The 20523-nt window shown below is 42.3% G+C and overlaps 1 protein-coding gene across 1 annotated transcript in view; it reads right to left on the reverse strand.

The window, feature by feature from the left end:
- The window catches only part of LOC119263985 (polymeric immunoglobulin receptor-like), a 33587-nt gene extending 16329 nt beyond the window's left edge, over positions 1–17258 (reverse strand). Inside the window, exon 1 of the mRNA XM_037540927.1 lies at positions 17207–17258. Coding sequence (XP_037396824.1) covers positions 17207–17255 — 49 coding nt within the window. The 5' untranslated portion in view covers positions 17256–17258. The remainder of the gene's footprint in view (positions 1–17206) is intronic.
- Positions 17259–20523: the final 3265 nt, after the last annotated feature.

The following is a 20523-nucleotide window of genomic DNA, read 5'->3' on the forward strand; positions in this document are numbered from 1 at the left end:
GGTTTCTTTGCTACAAGGGCTTTGACTTCTTTTTCACATATAGGCTGGGCTTGCTGCACAGGAAAGCTGAGGTATTGCTTTGAACCAGAACTCTGGCATGGCTCTGGGTGGGGTATATTTTGATGGCAGATGTGAGGCCTGCTGATCCCAATGAGAGCTGAGCCATGATAGTGCTCCACAGTGCTCACCAAGGTGCTGAAACGTGGGACCAAAACAAACATCAGCTCCTTTGTTGTGGACTGTAGCATGTACAAAGGGCTAATCACACATGGCTGCTGGCAGATAAGGAGGGAGTGCATTTGCAACATCATGAAAGAGGTTGAAAAAGAGCCATTGGGTAGCAGCTGGTGAGAAGCTCACCAAAGAAAAGAAATGCACTAACCGCTCCCCCCATCCTTTTCTCCCTTTCAAACCAGGCTCCTTGATGGACTGTGACCCATAAATAGATTCCAGTTAGCTCTCCTCACACTCAGAACTCCAAGCTCTACCCCATGTGACTGCCATGGGTGTGTCCGCCAACCAAAAAGCTTGGACACTGTCGTGGAAATGTATTTAATTGTGTTGAAATATGCCTTTTGAGAAATTATGCTTAAGGATGATTCTAAATGTCACAGTGGCCGAGAGGTAGCGGGATTGTTTTGTGTCTCATGAGATAAGTGGAAGTGACCTCGCTATGAGAACAGAAACAGAGTGTGAAGATAAGAGGCAGCGAGAGAGCCGTAGCACCTAGCCACAAGGCTACGGGTCAGATCTGGATCTTCTCGCTGGCCCTTCGCAGTAAACAGGTCGTATAAGATAAATATGTAAGAGAATGCTATACAATTGAGAATAATGCTGACTAATGCTTACTGCCAGGAAAGGAACATAAGGGCAGGGGAATGACAGAAGGGTATAAGAAGCACAACACACAGCTAGAGAAGGATATAGGAAAGATATAGGAAAGGGAAAGAGAATCCATTTTTTGTCATGTTCACTTTTTAATAAACTTGTTACTCACTTTGATATAGACTCAGAGGCTCAAATTAATTTTTCTGTCACGATTTTCCACCGCAAACTGGCGCCACGAACAGGATGAGTTCAGAGTTGCGACGGAGGGGGGACAGCTAAACGCACACGCTCGACGGCACAATATGAAAAGACTAGCCTGGTCAGAGCGAGGCCTCTATTGATAGATGTATTTTTAGAGGAATAGATCCAGACTGGGGGGAGGAGTGCATAAGTAATATCAATAGTACAGTGTGCTGATTGAGTATTAAGTCAAAAGGGAGCTGAGACTTGTTTGTTGGGGCCAAATTTCTCTGAGTTGCTAACTCAAGTGAGAGACCAAAATGGGATCCCAATTAGCTGTTAGTTTAATTGTTTTAATTTAGTTTAATTTATTTAATTCCCAATTAGTTAAGGAGTTCAAATTTAACCCTAAAGTCCATACCGCAGCTCTTTTTAGCCAAATGAGCCAGGATTATGGTACTCACAGTGTAATGTATTTTCCCCTTTGGATTAAATATTTTGGATTTCCAGCAAATGAACTCTGCCTCAGCAAAAGAAAAAAAACAGCAAATGGTAGTTTAGTGTGAAATATTTGAATAAATTTAAAGAAAGAGTAATATCACCGCCCATGGGATGTCCACGGGCAGTAATCAAACACTGTAAAAAGCATAAAAAGAATATGGTTAGAGCAGCAGGGTTTTGGCTGGAAGAGGCCGAACTGAGGCAGAAAGAGAGGGAGGGGGGTAAAACTAAACCTATGTCTCAGTGTGTCTCAGTCACAGCCAATCCTGACCTTGATGCCGCTCTACCACGAAGAAGAGCACCATGAGCGGAGGAGGCAGCTGCGGCAGCGGAGGAACCTAGCCAAGAGGAGCAGCTCCAACAAGCTCAGAGGGAACTGACGACCACGTTTTGGGTCACCTGTATCCTTCCACACCCAGAGCCAGGACCCGGCAAAGCACCGCACCCGACGTGGATCCGATCCAAGCCCAAGCGCAATTCCAACTGGAACCTTTCAGATGGTGGAAGTATCCGGACCTGAAGGGGCAATGCTAGTACATTGACACTGGACAGACAAGGATCTACTGGAAGCTGCCTCAACCCTGCCAAATCCAGCACAAGTTGGCAGACACACTGGATCAAGCCATGCTGATCAGGTACAGCCATGGGAAGCGCATCTACGCAATAGCTTCCTGTTGGGGCTGAAACCTGAACTGTCGAATGCAATCAAGCAGCACTGTGTGGGCTATGCGCGACAACCCCTCAGTGTCATTGAAGACGATGCCAAGAACCATGAGAATCTCCTCAACTCCCAGGCAAGGAAGAGGTTTCAAGCAAAGCAGAGGAAGAGGATGCGCAGGAAAACGGACCAGCTTTTCAGCCAAATCAACAACAACAGCACTATGAGGAGGATGGCAATGAAGACTGGACTAACAGGTGTTACACCTGCGGGAAATATGGACATTTTGCCAGAGACTGCTCACAACAGAACCAAGGGTCCATTGTTGTGGTGAACCAGCATGATGGGTGATGAGCGGCGGAGGGGCAGGACGGTGAGAGGGGACCCACTGATTCAACGAAAAAGGGAAGTGCCATCTTCTTCTCCCTACTTCACCTTAACACAACAACTTACAACATGCCCATTGACAATGCCTAAAATAACAGTAACTGTGGAAGGGAAAGATTTAGAATTTATGGTTGATTGTGGGGCAGGCTATTCCGTAATTAGGACAACCGACCTCCAATGTGAAACTCAGAAGGGTTAGTCACGGGCATTGATAGGGGTGGGAGGAGAAGTTGTTAGAGAAAAGGTGTCTGTGCCCCTCCAATGTTTAGTAAATGATGCAAGATATTCTCACTGTTTTCTAGTATCTTCAGTTTGTCCAGTGAATCTCCTTGAACGAGATTTAATGTGCAAACTAGGGTGCACTTTGATTAGCTCTCCTAGGGATTAGCTATAGATTTTGTCGTGCCAAATATGGTGCAACTGACACTTGGGGCCCCGGGGTATGCGTACATGTGGCGTTGCGTAGAAGAACAAAGTGAGACAATCAGACATTTCCTGTCTGAAGTGAAGAAAAAGGTGCCTGAGCCATTGAAATGGAAACAAACAAATTCGCACTGTACTTCTCATATTAGCAAGGGGCCTGATCATGAATATGAGCAATAATTTTTTTAGTCATGGTACTGAGCCATTGTCAACCACAGCATTAATATGGGATGTAGAAAAAGCAGCTGCCATAGCCTCATTAACCAAACAACAAGATGCTTTGTTCACAGTGGGAAATTCTTACCCCTACATTTCCCTGGCCAGAGTTAGATACACCATCCCATGGAAAGACGTCATTCCATGAGCCTTACAGGTGGCCAGGGCCAAAGATTGGGCGGATACAGTACGCCCCAATGTACAGTAAAGCGCGTCCACTAAAACGTGGAAGTGGAAGTTCAATATAGGTTGAAAGCAGAGCCGACAGTGGAGCTACTTGGCCCACCTCCATTGGTGCAGGCAGCCACACTGACGGAAGAAGAGCTCAGCTGTGGGCCTCCAGCAAATACGATGTGGGTCTAATAAAGGACTGTGAACCAGTGTCTATCACGCTAAAATCAGCTTATAGGCCCAGACAAGCCCAATACCCCTTGAAACCAAAAGCCATTGAGGGCATTAGGCCAGTATTTCACACCCGGCGTGAGGCAGGAGTAATAGTTCCGTGCCCAGCCTCACCAGTAATAACACCAATCTTCCCAGTAAAGAAACCCGGCCAGGAGGAGTGGAGGTTTGTTCAAGTTCTGCAAGCAGTAAATGCAGCAGTCCAAGCTAGAGACCCAGAGGTTCCAAACCCCCACACCATTTTGTCCCAAACACCCACTACACAGTAGTGGACCTAGCAAATGCATTCTTTAGTGTACCGGTACATCCAGATAGCAGATTCTGGTTTGCGTTCTCTTTCGAGGGGAAAGCATATACGTTTACCCTCCTGACAAGTTCAGGAACCAAAATAAAACACCATCATCTTATCAAGTTATTAGCGGCCTTACAGCTGCCATCACAGATTGCAGTATTAAAACACACACACACACACACTGCAGAGAAAATAAAATCCTTCATGTGTGTGTGTGTGTAGTACATGACATATATTACCATGCTTCTGTCTTGTCAGTAGCACTGCTGTCCAGAGAACTTCCACTGCTGACCCTGTTAGCAAGGGCAATGCCTTTGCTGATAGGGTAGCGAAACACACTGCACATAACACACCGATCTCCGCCGCCCAAGTGTACACCACCAAGCAGGAGAAACAACCCTCTCAGATATTCAAGCTACTGCCACACCAGTTGAAAAAGCTCAGTGGGCAAAATCAGGGTGTACAAAACAAAACAATGTATGGGTACACACAACAACCAATAGGCCATGCCTTCCCAAAGCATACATGAAGGTTGATCGCTATTGTTCATGGTCGGAGCAACATGAACAAAGGGGGGATATTGGGAACCATAGCTAAACACTGGTATGCACCAGGACTCTCAACACTCAGCCAAAATTTTTGCTCAACATGCCTCATATGTGCGCAAAACACGCATAGGCACACACGACCCCTAACACAACAAGCTGTGGGACACCCCCCCAGCAATGGAACCATTTCAACATTGGCAACATTGTTGAATTAATTCCAGCAGAAGGGAAAAGGTTCCTCCTGGTCTGTGTATGCATGTTCAGAAGCTTTTCCCACAGGTACCCAGGATGGCAAAGCAGTGGCCAAAGCATTCCTCAAGGAAATAATTCCCAGGTGGGGCCTGCCACAACATATTTCAAGTGATAATGGTAAACCCTTTGTGTACACAGGCTTGAATAGCCTGACCAAGTATCTAGGAAAAGATATGAGAAAACATTGCAGCTACCACCCCTTAATTAGGCCAAATATCGCCCTCTGGTCCTTTGGCAGAGCAGGACCAAACCACAAACGAGAACAGCCTAAGTGCATTTGTGATAGTGTTTGGCAGGCCTCCCAACACAGGAATAGGTCCACCCCCACTCGATAACCAGTTGCTTGACCACTCTCTCATGACCTACTGCGTCTCACTTTATGAGACGCTTCTGTCTGTGTCTAAGCAGGTGAAAGCAGTACTACTTCAAGCAGTACTACACATTCATCGAGAGCAGTTATGGAGAGAAGTTAAATCCCATAAATTTTAAGTAAATATGTTCTAAACTCTGAAAATCAAATAAAAATCATGCCTATAGAAAGGCATTTTAATAAAAATATTACAGTCTTTGTGTGCTCAAAACTATATGTTCAAAGCTGCGTTTGTTATTCATGAACTGGCTAGCATTTTTGAGTTCTGTTCAAACGGAGCTAAAATGATCACCATTGACACAGTCACTGCTGAAGAATTTTGTAAAGGTTTGGTAATGTTATGATTGTTTTGGTAGTGACAAAATGGAATGTTCAGTCATTTGTTTTAATAAAATAAACAAAAGGTATAAGGTCATACAAAGCAAAAAGATTTGATCTAAAGTTCACGTCAAGTATAATCATTTATCCAACTCTGACAATTTGGTAGAATGATCCACAATCAGTGAATCAAAATTAAGATGGTCAAAGTCTAAATGTGCCTAAATGAAAAAAAAAAAATCCAAAAATCAAAAACAAAGCTGAGAAAAAATAGGATAGGCATAAGAGGAACTCAATGCTATGATGGAAAGGGAACCCATAAAATGAAGGAGCATCATTTTACAATAAAAGTACCCTCATAATAAATTTACAAATTTTAGGTTCTTTAGAGCACAGTTTCTCCACTACTGGGCCATGGACAACAAGTGGAAAACAAAGCACACTTTGGTAGTCCTTGGGCCTATACTAAGGGGAAGCAAGTGGTTTGTAGTGAGCCATCAAAGGCACTTCATAGTAAATGAAGTGCCTTTGAACATCAAAGACTCAGACTTGGACTCAGACTTATAGAAGTAGAGAGGTGTCTGATTGCAGACTCTACACAGCCACTTACTTCTCCTGTGAATGGATTTGTTTCGTTTTGTAAATTTGATATACAGCAGTCAACAGTCAATTGTCTGTCACTGTGTTTATGCTCAGCATATTTTCAGCTTCTCAGACTCATTATTTACCAGCTTCATATTCGCATTTGTTGTTCCACTTTAAATGGTGCGGCAGTTGCATTCTGGTTCCTGACTGTTTAACATGGAATGAAAACTTGTAAAATGAAGCTGCCAGAAAAGGTTAGTGTCATGCATCCTTCTAATCCTGTTTCCTCCATGGACTCAATCTCCCCTAACTCCCTGGATTACATGATTGTTCACTTCTGGCAGTGCTGGCGACGGTAGCAGCTGGGCTTGCTCTCCACTAATGTGCAGTTTTATTTGTCTGGGTTTTTTTTTAGTAATTTGTACGTTTCGTCTACTGTTTGTCAACAATGTGCAAGTCTAACATTGTGTACAATCGACAAACATTACTGGACATTGGAAAACAGTGTACACATTTACCATTCAACATTTCCCGACCCCACGCTGCCTATTGTTTACTCCAGAGCCCCTGAGGCGAACGCTACTTCGCCTCCGACCGGAAGACGTCATCAATGGGCATGCGAACATAAACACAAGCGGGGCAAACGTGGGGGCATCCGGGATAGGCTAGCTAAGCTAAGTCGGATCCCACTCCCCAGCCTACTTCTAGCAAATGTCCAGTCACCTCCCCACAGAGGAGCCCCCACCTGCACCACTCACACTGACTACTGAAGAGGAGAGGAGAGCACTGACATGGGTCTCTATTCAGAAAGCAGCAGGCCCCGATGGCATTCCAGGGTGGGTTCTGAAAGCGTGTGCCAATCAGCTGGCTGCCACCTTCACGGAAATTTTTTCAACATCTCCCTGACACAGTCTGTTGTTCCTGCCTCCTTCAAAGCCACAACCATCATCCCCATCCCAAAGAAAACCACCGTATCAAGCATGAATGACTACCGCCCCATTGCTCTCACACCCATAGTCATGAAGTGCTTCGAGAGACTGATCCTCACTCACTTAAAGAGGAGTCTTCCCAGCACCCTGGACTCCCACCAGTTTGCCTATCAGGCAAAAAGATCTACTGAGGACACAGTCTCTCTGGCAATGCCCACTGCACTCAACCACCTGGAAGGAAGTAACACCTATGTGAGAATGCTGTTCATCGACTTCAGCTCCGCCTTTAACATGATCATCCCCTCCAGACTTGTCTCCAAGCTCAACACACTTGGAATAAGTCACACCCTGTGCAGCTGGATTATGGACTTCCTCACCGGCAGACCCCAGTGTGTTAGGATGGGTGACCACACCTCCTCCTCCCTCACACTCAGCACAGGTTTTCCACAAGGCTGTGTCCTCTCACCAATGCTCTACACACTGTACACCTACTACTGCACTCCAAAACACAGCTCCAATACTTTCATTAAATTTGCGGATGACACCACAGTCATAGGCAATATCACCAACAATGATGAAGGACTGTACATTGAGGAAGTCAATCTCCTTACAGAGTGGTGTGTGGCCAACAACCTCTCCCGCAACTTAAGCAAAACCAAAGAATTGATTGTTGGCTTCAGGAGGGGAAGTTGAGAGCATGAACCACTGAGCATTGAGGGGGCAATGGTAGAAAGGGTGAACAGCTTCAAGTTTCTTGGTGTCTACATATCTGAGGATCTCACCTGGTTGCTCAACACATCTGGTATGGCAGCATCACTGCTGCTGAACGCAAGGCCCTGCAGAGGATGGTCAAAACTGCTCAACACATCACCGCAGCTGTCCTACCACCCATAGAGGACAACCAATGTGAGAGGAAAGCCACCAACATATCCTCAGACCCCACACATCCCAGCCACCCCTTGTTCCATTCTCTGCCATCCGGAAAGAGGTCCCGGAAAATCTGAGCCAGAACCACCAGGTTCAAGAACAGTTTCTATCCCCGAGCTGTCAAACTGGTCACAGCATCGACCTGTGCTTAACAACAACACTACAGTTCGTTACTGATCAGCCTGACCACCCAGCACACTACACACTGAGGTCGACACCGGATAGCAAACATTTATTAGTATGAAGTATTATAGTACAAAGTGGGAAATGAAAAGATCTGAGGGTGAGGACTGCACAGTGTTGTAAGGTAAGAAGCTCAGTGGAGGTCAAGCCGGTCCAGAAGGCTGATGAGCAGCAGCACCCAAGATGGGCAGCTATTCAGCTCGGCAGAGAAAGAAAAGGAAAACACAGAGTCAGTTCTGTAAAGAGTGGCTGACCACAGATTACAGTATAACAGAGCAGCAGGGACTCCAGCAGGTCTAGACCTGACAGGGAGACTAATCACCAAAGGCTCCACTATACAAGTAAGTTTTTAGCCTAGACTTAAAGACTGAGGCTGAGTCTGAGTCCCAAACATTAACAGGAAGATTATTCCAGAGCTGGGGGGCTTTGTATGAGAAAGCTCTCCCCCTGATGGAGCTTTATTAGTTCTAGGTACCAGTAGTGAGCAGCACCTTGTGATCTAAGTAGGCGTGATGGTTCATAGTGGGAGAGGAGCTCACTCAGGTACTGAGGGGCGAGTCTGTTTAGAGCTTTATCGGTCAGTAATAGGATTTTATAATCAATGTGAAATTTAACTGGTAACCAGTGCAGGGCTGATAAAACTGGGCTGACCTGGTTAAACTTTCTGGTTCCTGTGAGACTCTGGCTGCAGTGTTCTGGACCAGCTGAAGCTTGTTGAAGCTTGTTGTTCTAGTGATATTAGTTATATGTGCATTGAAGGACAGATCAGTCCATCACGACACCAAGATTTTTAACAGATAAGCTTGATGCAACTGAGAAATTGTTAAGTTTTAAGTTAGTCAGTTGGTTTCTAGCTGATTTTGGACCAAGAAGCAGGACCTATCCCAGCGGTCATTGGATGTATATTTATATATTTATAGTGTAACTGTTTATTTAAGATCTTACCTGAACATTATGCTGCTACTCTCTACCTGCACTGTACATTTTATATACAGGTCACTGTTTACATCTTTTTTTTACAAATAGTACTTCTGTATTTACTGTACTGTACTGGAATTCACCAGCACATTTCTGTCTATATACCTGATACACTTGAATATCTGACTATGTGCTAACAGTCTATAAGTCCAGTACACTATAACACTTGCCTATGCACATCTTGTCTACATTCGACACCTGTACCTACTGACCATTCACATTCTGTCTGTCATTAGCTCCAATGGAGTCATTGTGGATGATCACAATGTAGATGCACTAGCAAACTTTCCAAAACACACTTCAGTGTTCCTTGTAATAATTGTTTGGTATAGATAGCTGGAGTATATATATATATATATATATATATATATATATATAAGCCTGGGTTTTAGTTTAGCTAGTTACAAGGTATTGCTTCTGATACTAGAGCTACTGAGTATTCATTACTCTGTTAACTGACCTTGTTTCTGTTTTTTTCTTTTTAACTTTTTTTTTTTTTTTTTTGCCTAACTCTTTTTAGGATTTTGTTTTTCTGGACCTTTCCTTCTGTTTTTCTCTTTTCATCTGCTTTTTTTCCTGGATCTGCCTTTTGCTTGTTTTTTTTTTTCATAATGACTGCGTCTTACCACCCAATCAGTAAAGCCTCATCTTCATTTTAACCACACGTGTCTGACTAGTTCTGGAATGTTACAGTCAGCTTAAGCTTTGTGATTGACCATCATATTGCTGTACTTGTTCATTTTAGTTTCTGTTTTGTCTAAATTTAATTCCAACTAATGGCTGTTTTTAGTCTGTTAAGCTAGTGTTCGTGCTGAGCTAGTTTTTTTTTTTTTTTTATCCAATGCACTGTGGGGTCCAGAAAATCAAAAATTATCTTCAAATACAATTTTTAGATTAGATTAATAGTACTTTGAAAATTCTTTTCACATGTAGTTGCACTACGCTGTAAAAAGTGGCTCATCAGATCTAAAGTTAGTAAATTTAAATTTAAATCTAAAGTTAAATTTAAAGTATTTATTTTGGTTGAACAAAACTAGTTCATTTACTTGTTACTACATGAAGTAAAGTTTTTAGGTAGATATCATGAGCCACATTTTACAGTGTACTCTTTGTGTATACCAGTATATCTTTAATGATCATCTGTGTACAATGGATTTCATATTTTCACTGCTTACAAGCTGTCATTAAAAGGCTGTATTACTGTTACCATCATTTTTGTGTTTAGTATTCAAATGGCCTTAATTTTGCTGAAGAATATGTACTGACTTGTTTAGGACTTGAAGATTAGGACCTGAGACTTCACTTGAGACTCACTTGTATTGCCTCAGGACTTGAATTGAGACTGGACTGTCTTGACTCGGGACTCAAGTACTCAAATAAGTCTTGAGATTTACTTATTTCTTGCAGTTTTGTGACTTGACTTTTGGAATGATGTGATCTCTCATCCTAGTTTGGATTATACTATATATTATTTATCTCCTCAGTATGTAAAACATATGAAGAATGTATTGTCTGTCAGTAAAGTTATGAATATGTAGGTTAGATCAACACAGTAAAACACAGGTTTAGTTCCTGACACGCTGCACTACAGCCAGCAGATGGATTTGTTTAGTTCCATCACCTGATTTAATTTACTTGGAGACTGATTAGATAAACTGGTCCTGGATGGTCACTGTAATTACTGGACATCCTCCAGGAGACATTTGGAAATAGTCAAACACACCTGAGCTGTCTCAGATTTTCTCAGTGTGAATCATCATTAATGTAGTACTTTTGTCCAGGACTGTGCTTAGTCTCGATCTACAGAACTGGATCAACATTGTTTCCAGTGTTGAGCTTCTGATGAAGCGTCTCGGTGACTTGAGCGTGTTTTGAGTCTATAAGAGAGGCCAGAACTGGAGCCTGTATGAATATAAAGCAGCACTGAACGGAACATTTAAAGAACCAGCTTTGATCAGTTTCAGACAAGAACAGTCAATCCTTAGAAAAGGAGGTCAGAAAGAGAGGAGAGAGAACCAATAAAAACATGATGATACCAGCATATCTAGAACCTGAACTCTTCTACAGTTCACCTACAGTGAAGCAGAGATACACATGAAGAACTCACACAGTTGTGTGGACTCACCTGAAGATTCCTGCAGCACAGAGTAGAGCAGAAACACACAGAGCCACATCTTTACTGAGAGAACACAGCTGTTCATCTCTCTCTCTCTCTGTCTCTCTCTATCTCTCTCTCTCTCTCTCTCTGTCTCTCTCTCTCTATCTCCCTGTCTCTCACTGTCTCTCTCTCTCTGTCTCTGGCTCAGCAGTGTCCACTCTGAGGGTGCGAGATGTGACGCTGGCACTTTTCTTCCCCCATTCATGGACCACATCCTGAGAACACTTCTGCTTATCTTCTTGCTGAGAGCTCCAAATAAGGAGATTTCACTCATCAAAATGCTTCACTTGACCATCTATAGTGACCAATGTGTCTGATCATCGAAATATTTAGAACCATGCTGTGAAAAAAGCAGTTTCACCGTCAATTCAGGGCCAATATCCATTTTTAAAGCATAAATGCATGTAAATAAGGCATACTGTCTTTTAAAAATGCTGTTTTTCATTTACAGCAATACAATGTTATACAGCAAATGTTGCATAAGCTGTCATGAGCTGTCACACCTGTAATGACGGACATAATGTTCAATGTGATGAGTTAATGTCACATTATAATGTAAAGTCATGATATGAAACATTGTAGCACAAAATGGACATAATCTGTCATGATAACAAACAACATCTTCTATGGCATGATTATGTCAGCATTCTGGAGCATGGGGACATCAAAGTGATACCTTTTAATATCATGGCATTAAAGGTGATTTTGTCCCTTGTATTGTTTTGGAAGTTTTAATTAATATGTTTTTGGAACTGAACTTGATTGCCTAAATATAAAGAGTAAATTAACATGTTCACATCTGTCCACTCAAAACACATTCCAGTCATTCAAAATTTCATGCAGTCAAATAGAGTGACTATACAAAGACTAGTCAAATGTTTTATTGTCTTTAATGACTCTTCAATAATGCATGCAACAATGATGCAACTACTGTATTCATTTTCCCTTGTGTATCGAGATTCTTAGTGACTCTCATTATAAAATGACACCCACAGACTTTATCTCAACATAGTCGTCAGAATGTTCACTTCTCACACTCGAAAAAGAGCTGTTGCATATGTACAGGGCCAAATGTCACACTGTCTTTCTTCTATCTCCTCACCATCAAGGGCTGAATCAGAAACGACTGCTAGTACATTTGTGGGTGGAGCTTCAGTAGGTCCTTTTTGGTGCTGCTGCTGCTGCTGCTGCTCATGCAGACTTTATATTTAGGTCAGCATTTCTCGGAAAGGCCTGAATGACTGAATCACTTAGGTGTGGCCATGCAAAGTCCCAGATTAAAAAGAGAGATTTGTTGTTGTTGATGCTGTTTAGCTTTTAGTGTCGTTGGTTTATTTATTGTGAATAGTTCGTGGAAGGTGGGCAAACGCACCCACAAAGCCCACCCCCACACACGATTCACTATAAATAAATCAACAACAATGTATGTGTGTTGTGTCCTCCTTTGTAACCCCATCCTCTTTTGTTTTTTTCCATTATGTTAAACTCAACAAATGGATAGAAACAGGGGTGTTCAAATGTTTGCATACATGTTTATTGTATTATATCAATGACATTCTAGTAACATACCTACAAAACCAAGAGTCAGTGAGGTGAGAGTTTCACTTCTAGCTTTATCAAACCTTGTTTATGTATATAGTGACTGAAAACTCAGAATGAAACATTTGAATATGGAAGGAAAGTCTGAATATAAGGCATGGTAATCTGAATATATGGATATAGAATGAAAGTTTGAATATATGGAATGAAACATAAGGTATAACACACAGCTCCAGTGATTTGTTGTAGATCATTGTGAATACAGGTGCGAGCTGGTTGGTACAGGCCCTCAGAAAGGAGGGTGATACACCACATAAAAGGTGTTAAGCTCATTAGCCAGCCGACAATCACACATTGTCTGGGGAATTGTTCTTTTGTAGCTGGTGATATTCTACAGGCCTCTAGATGGTTGATGGCTCGTTTGTGGACATCATACTACTCAACTTGTTTGAGTAGCTCTTTGCATGCATCTTTTATGGAGTGGTCTGCTGGGGTAACAGCATCTCAACTGTGGAGAGGAAGAGACTTGACAGATTCATTAAGAGGGCCAGCTAGACCCAGTGCAGGCAGTGGGAGACAGGAGGATGTTAGCCAGACTAGCATCCATGCTGGAGAACAACTCCCACCCCATGCAATACATACTGTATGTAAAGTTACAAGTAAAAAACTGTAAAAACTCTGTTAAGCAATTAACCAGGTTAATTAATTGCTTGTTAATTCAAACAGTGGCTTGGGTGAGTGAAGACCTTTAGAATCCTTCTGGTCTTCCTCAGGCTGCGGCTGGTGTATAAATCCAGGAGGTTTGGGAGCTGGACCACTTCATGCTTGACTGGCTTTTTTAGACTCATCTGTGTTTCTTGATTTAAAAGTAGCAGTACTTCACAGTTGAGCCATGGTTTCTGATAGGGGTAAACGCAGACTGTTTTTGTCAGCACAACATCCGCTACGCACTTTTTGATGAATCCAGTAACCAAGTCTGCATATTTGTCAATATTATTGTTTGATGTCTTGCAGGAACAGTCTGTGTCATTAAAACAGTCCTGGAGCGCAGAATCCAATTGGTCTGACCAGTGGTGGACTCTGATGGTGGGTGGTGCCCTTTTCAGCTTCTACCAATAGGTGGGCAAGAGCAGGAGAGAAGTGATCTGATTTGCCAAACAGCAGCCAGGGGAGGGTTTTGTGTGCCTGACAGAAGCAGTAGCAGCGATCCAGTGTATGTGATTTTTGTGTGCTGCATGAGATGTGTTGGACGTACTTTTGAACGATTTCCCTAAAGTTTGATTTGTTAAAGTCCCCAAAAACAATGAATGCGGCCTCTGGCCATGCAGTCTCCTGTTTGTTAACAGCCTCATACAGTTTCCTGAGTGCCAGCTCTGTACCAGCAAGATATTCCAAGTCCAGGAGCAGAAAGACTTGATGAAGTGTACATTCCTCTGATCACACCAAGCATTGTTGATCATAAACCATACATTTCCCCATGTTACTCTCCCCAGAGAGGTCCTTTGTTCTGTCCGCACAGTGCACAGAGAACCCTGTGGCCTTGATGGCCTCACTGGGAATCTCCGCTGATAGCCAGGTCTCTGTGGCGCAGATTGTACAGCAGTCCCATGTCACAGTCGTTGATCTGATTTCCAAAAGTGTTTGTCTGTCAGTAGATGAAGGTGCTGGTAACATTTAGTGCAAAAGTAATTAACATCTTCTTCTTCTTTCGGCTGCTCCCTTTAGGGGTTGCCACAGCGGATCATCTGCCTCCATCTTGCTCTATCCACTGCCTCCTCTACTTTTACACCAACCATCTCCATGTCCACCTTCACTACATCCATAAACCTTCTCTGAGGTCTACCTCTTCTTCTACCCGGCAGCTCCATCTCCAACATTCTTTGACCGATATATCCACTATTCCTCCTCAACACATGTCCAAACTATCTCAACCTGGTCTCTCTGGCTTTATCTCCAAACTGCTCCACCTTCACCGTCCCTCTGATCTGCTCATTTCTAATCTTGTCCATCCTTGTCACTCCCAACGAAAATCTCAGTATCTTTATCTCCACCACCTCCAGCTCAGCCTCCTGTCTTTTAGACAGAGCCACAGTTTCCAAACCAAACATCATAGCAGGACGCACTGCTGTCTTGTAAACCTTCCCTTTCACTCTTGCTGCTATCCTTCTGTCACACATCAGCCCTGACACCCGTCTGAAGGGAGCTCACAACACAGCAGCCATACTTGGCACCATCTTAGAATCATCACAATGTCCAGTTCAGCCATCTGTTTGCTATAGCTGACTAGAATTTAGTACATAATTAACTCCGCATTTCTCAAATTCATGCAAATGAGAAGCGAGTTTTGCTGGGTCGCAGTCAGATTGTAAAACTGTGCTGCGGTGCATTATGTCATGTCACCGTTCATAGGGTTCATACATATTTTTACCAATAAATTTCCATGACTTTTCCCTGCCTCTGAGGCAAATTTTCATGCCTACACCTTCTCTGAAATGTCTGTGTAATCATAAAGAATAAGAATAAAAATCTATGTCTATGTTTAGCCTGTAAATAGTGGTTCAGGCTTTCATCAAATAACATGACATATACCATCTTTGCTTCAATAGTATGGACAAGATCAGTTGTGTAAAATAAGGAGCCAGAAGGTACAAAGGTACAAATATATGAACACCTGCATTCACCACGTGCAAATCTGGCAGCAGTCTGACTGTCCGGGGAACATGGCCTGAAAAAGCTGCCTTGTGTCTTTGCATGACTTGTAGAATCGTGAGAATAAGGCTACATTTATACAGGGAGTAAAAGTGGTTTGATTTTCTCACCAAATCCGATTTTTTTTTTTATTTGGCTGCTCACACCATCTTTTAAATGGTATCTCTATGCGACATCAGTCTGAACAGATCAGCTCCCAAACCAACTCACATGCGCAAACGAAAAGAGCTTCATATGGCCCATACAGAGGTAAACAATAATGACAGCCAGTGAACACCTGTCACTCCAGGTGCTTCAGTTTCATCTTAGTCACCATCACAGGAGTGATTATGAAGTTCCAATGGTTGACAGCTGGGCTCATTGCGCAGAATGTGTTAGAGTTCACATTATTCAGCCAAGGCCATTTCTTTGATCCGTGTCCTCATTAAACCTTTTGTGCATGCTGCAGCCTCGGTTTGAAAACATCTTCGAACACGAAGCGGTTGTGATGAGTTTCTTAAATTTTTTTTGCCACAGAAACATCAGCCTAAATGTTTTTGAGTCTCAGCAGCGTGAAATTATGACAAATGTTGAGTTGGATTGATGTAAACGTCACATGAATTCTCATCTGGCTGTTCAGACTGAGTCGCATTGCCACAGATTGTATATATATCAGATTTCAGTAGCACAAATCAGAATTGAAAATATCTGATTCAGTGTTTATGTCTGTTCACATTGACACAAAGACAAACATCTGTGTCACATATGAAGAAAAAGATCGGATTTGGGCCGCCTTTACCTGTTGTGTAAACATAGCCTTAAACCATCTTTAGCGCCCGCAGTACCTCTGCAGTTAGGGCTCCGTTTCTGGACACAGCACTCAAAATGGTGCCTTGTTTGATGGTGGGTGAGAGGGAAGCACTACAGGTGGAAGAATGTTGGTCACTGGGGTGGAAAAGCTGGTGATGGGGTTGAGAGTTGATTTGCTAAGTTACTTAAGCATGGCTAGCTAGCGCTGCTTCTGCCATGTTCGAAATGTCGAATGTTTTCCTACACAGTGCACATTTTGCACGTCCTGGGTCCTGGTCTTTTTCAAGCCATACCTTATATTTGTCCAAATGAAGCCAACCGTTATTAAATCATCATTTTCCAGGCATTGCACAAATTTACACCTCGTCAAAGCTAAAGCTGCAACTCTGGTGGGAGTCTGACGTTACCGCACACAAAGAACAACAATGTCGAGTGACGCGACTATTTCGAACATTAAAGTATTGCTTAATCAATATATCTTTTCCCAGTTGATTGACTGACTTATGTATACAGATATTTGTAAAGCAAATTTCCATGACTTTTCCAAAACTTTCTGGGTTTATTTATTTTTTCCAAAACTTATCCAGACCTGGAAATTGCTATTTTCAAATTCCATGATTTTTCCAGGTTTTTCATGACCGTACAAACCCTGCATTCAATACTTCAGAGTTGATGGAAGATGAAGGAGAAATTAGTGGGAGATTTCTACATTAGCTTACATTTATTTCAGCGTATGTAGCTATTCTCATCTGTTTTATCGGACCACAGGTCTAGGCTAGAACTATGCCTGGAGCTTAACTCACTCACATTCTAGCAACACACCCACAAAACCAACAGTCAGTGAGGTGAGAGTTTCACTTCTATCTTTATTTAACCTTGTCATTAAACCTCTGCTGTTTTCAGGTCTAAATTGTGTTTATCAACAGTCAAATAACAGCATAAGAATGCATTCATTCTGTGGTATTTAAAATATGAATGACTTTTTGGTCCTGCAGTGAAGTAGTGATGAAGACAGACTAGTCATGTCGACTTACCTGAAGATTCCTGCAGCACAGAGTAGAGCAGAAACACACAGAGCCACATATTTACTGAGAGAACACTGCTGTTCATCTCTCTCTCTCTCTCTCTCTCTCTCTCTCTCTCTCTGCAGTGTCCACTCTGAGAGTAAATTAAACCTTGGCAAGCATTTGCATTCTCTAGCCCATTAACCACATCCTCTCTCTCTCTCTCTTGTATACTTGTAGCCTGTTTCTCTGAATGTTTTTTACAATACAATAGTCAGCACTTCCTGAGAAAACTTCTGCTTCTCTTTCTGCTGAAAGTCTTTCTGAATGCCCATTAGCAGCAACTGAAAGTAATATAAGATTCAGTGGTCTTATTGTCACATGCAAAGTAAAACAGGTGGTTACAGTGTACTATGAAGTTCTTACTTTGCTAATCCTTCACTCAAAAAGCCCCCTAGACCCAGAGAAGTAGAATTGTGCAGAATTGTTCAAAAGGCATGAAAGTAAAATTTAATGTGTAGTATTGTTCAAAGAGCAGAGATCAGTGGACATAAAGTGGCAGAGGGCAGTGGTCATGAAATGCACTGTGTATTATAAAAAAAATAATAAAATGACAGCAGCAATAAATGTGTGTGTAGAGTTCAGTGAGGTTCAATAAATAGCGAGCGTGTGTGTGTTAGCCAGAGTTCAATCAGTCTTGGTGAGGAGAAGGAGGTAGTGTGTGAAAGAGTTGTTCGCAAGCCTGATGGCCTGCTTGTTGTCCTGGACAATAGAAATACATGAAATAACAAATTCTAGTTTGGTAGAAGTGTGAAGAGTTGATGTGGGTGCCCTGATAAGCCTGGTGTAGTAAATATCCTGTAGTGGGGGGAAGACTGCTCCTGAGTTGAGCTGTCATGCTGCAGAGCCCTCTTCTCCTGAACAGACTGTGATGGAGCTGGAAAGGATCCTCTCGATCACACACCTGTAGAAGTTGCTGAGAATTTTGGTTGGCATGCCAAATTCCCTTAGACTTCTTGGAAAGTACAGCCTCTGCTAGGACTTCTTGATGATCTGACGTGTGTTGTGAGACCAGGTGAGATCCTCACTGATGTGAATGCCAAGGAATTTGAACATTTTCACCCTGTATAGCTGTGTGTGAAGCTCCCCCCTCTAGCTTGGGTCACCAGAGGTGATGTAAGTCTTTGATCTTGGCATGGAAGGGGCTCAGGAAACCAGGGTTCGGAAAAAATATGATTTATTGGAAGAGCACTCTGTCCATTTCTGTCACCAACACCCAATCTAAACAGATGTTCAGACGCAACACACAGATCTTATACCTTGTCATTGACCCCCCCCCCCCACCACCACCACCAGGGCCCTGGGTACCATCGTAAAAGACCAAAGTCAAGGTTCTCAGCGACAGCGACTTAGATCCTATCATGTAAGAGCAGAGCTGAGGGACTCTCAGGGATTTTGTTGTTAATACCTTAGTATTGTAAATTAAGTGTTCTATCCCAGGAAGGCTAAATTGTTATTGTTCAAACCACAATAACAGAGCATAGATGCCATCCCAATAACTTCAGCATTAACTCTGCTTAATAATGAATTAAAACTATACCAAAGGACAAAGCAAAGAAAACTAGAAAATACAACAATTCCCAACATTGGTCTTGTCAGTATTCAGGGATAGATTGTTGTTATGACACCAGGCCCCCAGATCTGTCACCTTCCTCTTGTAGGCTGCCTTGTCCCCACCAGTGATTGGTCCAATGACTATAGAATCATCAGCAAACTTGATAATGAGGTTCAAGCTCTAAATGAGTTAATATTTTTCATGAAAGGGTAAAATGTCCCACTTTCAATATGTTCTATGTGTTCTATTGTAAATTCGAGATCTGCAAATCATTGCCCTTTGTTTTTATTTACATTTATTCACATTTTACACAGCTTCCCAATTGGGGAGATTTGCAATCCATGCAAGACCAGAGAAGCATAAGCTGATCGAGTAGATGCAGCAGGGCTTACTGACAAAATTATACATATTTTAGAAAGTCATGGTCTTGAATACAGAGACAATCTAGTAGGCCAAACATTTAATGGTGCTTCCATCATGAGCAGGCATGCATTAAAGAGCAAGCAAAGCATGCGTTTTATGTCCACTGCAGTGCACACTGTCTTACTTTAGTTTTAGTAGACACTGTCAAAACTGTTCCTGAGGCAGACCAGTTCTTCTCCTTCCTAGAAAGATTATATGTCTTCACATCTGGACAGTGTATGTGTATCATAAATGGCCTAGTGTACAAAACGAGATGTATGAAGTTGCACCCAGAGAGCTCCAAACATTAAGTGATACTCGCTGGGCTTGTCAGAATAAGTCTCTACGTAACATTATTGATCGATTGCCTGCCATTAAGCGAGTCCTTCAGGAGATAGCCCATGAACACAGTGGTGACAGATCTGTTGAGGCACGAGGTCTGCTTGCGCAAATAGCCTATGGAATGAAGTGTTGACTACTGCTGAGCAGTGTGGTACTGCAGTACAGCCCACGGGAAAATGATTTTAAAAAAAGCTAAGCTCTCAACTTGGCGTACACTGTGTGCTCTCTTCTGTAGGTCAGAAAACGTCAGATTCAGAACTACATAAAGAGAGTTTTCGTACAGGATTTTTCTACCCTGTTTTAGATCAGATACTCGCTGAAAGTAGCAGGTGGTTCTCCAACAGAAACTGTGACATCATGAATGCCATTCAATCTCTGAACCCTAAAAGTGGTGGAATTCTCAAAGAGAATGCTCTGTTTTCATTTGCTAAAATGTATGAGTCAAACATTGAGGACTTGGGACATGAACTACATCAATTCAGGAGAATTTTGGAAAAGAAAATACAAACTGGTGTGCCAAGACCGTCTAGTGTTGTAGAACTGGCATCATTTATTGAGCCTTATAACAAAGTTTTTTGAACTCTTCAAACTGTGCAAAGTAGCTGTTTCAATCCCTGTTACTACTGATTCTTGTCAGCAAAGTTTTCTGCACTAAAGCTGGTGAAAACCTATCTAAGGTCCACTATGACAGATGACAGATTGAATAATTTGGGTGTACTGAGTATTGAGTCAAGGAGGATAAAGGACTTGAATCTGGAGGAATTTGTAGATCTGTGTTGTAAGAAAGCATAACAACTGTACAATACAGTTGATGTAATGGAACTTGAATATGAAAATTCTAATGAGCTGTTTCACTCCCAGGTAATATGTTTCAAGAAGACTTTGAAGCTTTGAGGGGTGATTTTTGTTAATCTGTTTGTATGAGATGTGAGAAAACAACCTGTAAGAGTTCTGTTGGCAAGAAAACATACAAACTATAGAAGACAGC

The sequence above is a fragment of the Pygocentrus nattereri genome, chromosome 9 (assembly GCF_015220715.1).
Source record: "Pygocentrus nattereri isolate fPygNat1 chromosome 9, fPygNat1.pri, whole genome shotgun sequence".
Taxonomy (NCBI): domain Eukaryota; kingdom Metazoa; phylum Chordata; class Actinopteri; order Characiformes; family Serrasalmidae; genus Pygocentrus; species Pygocentrus nattereri.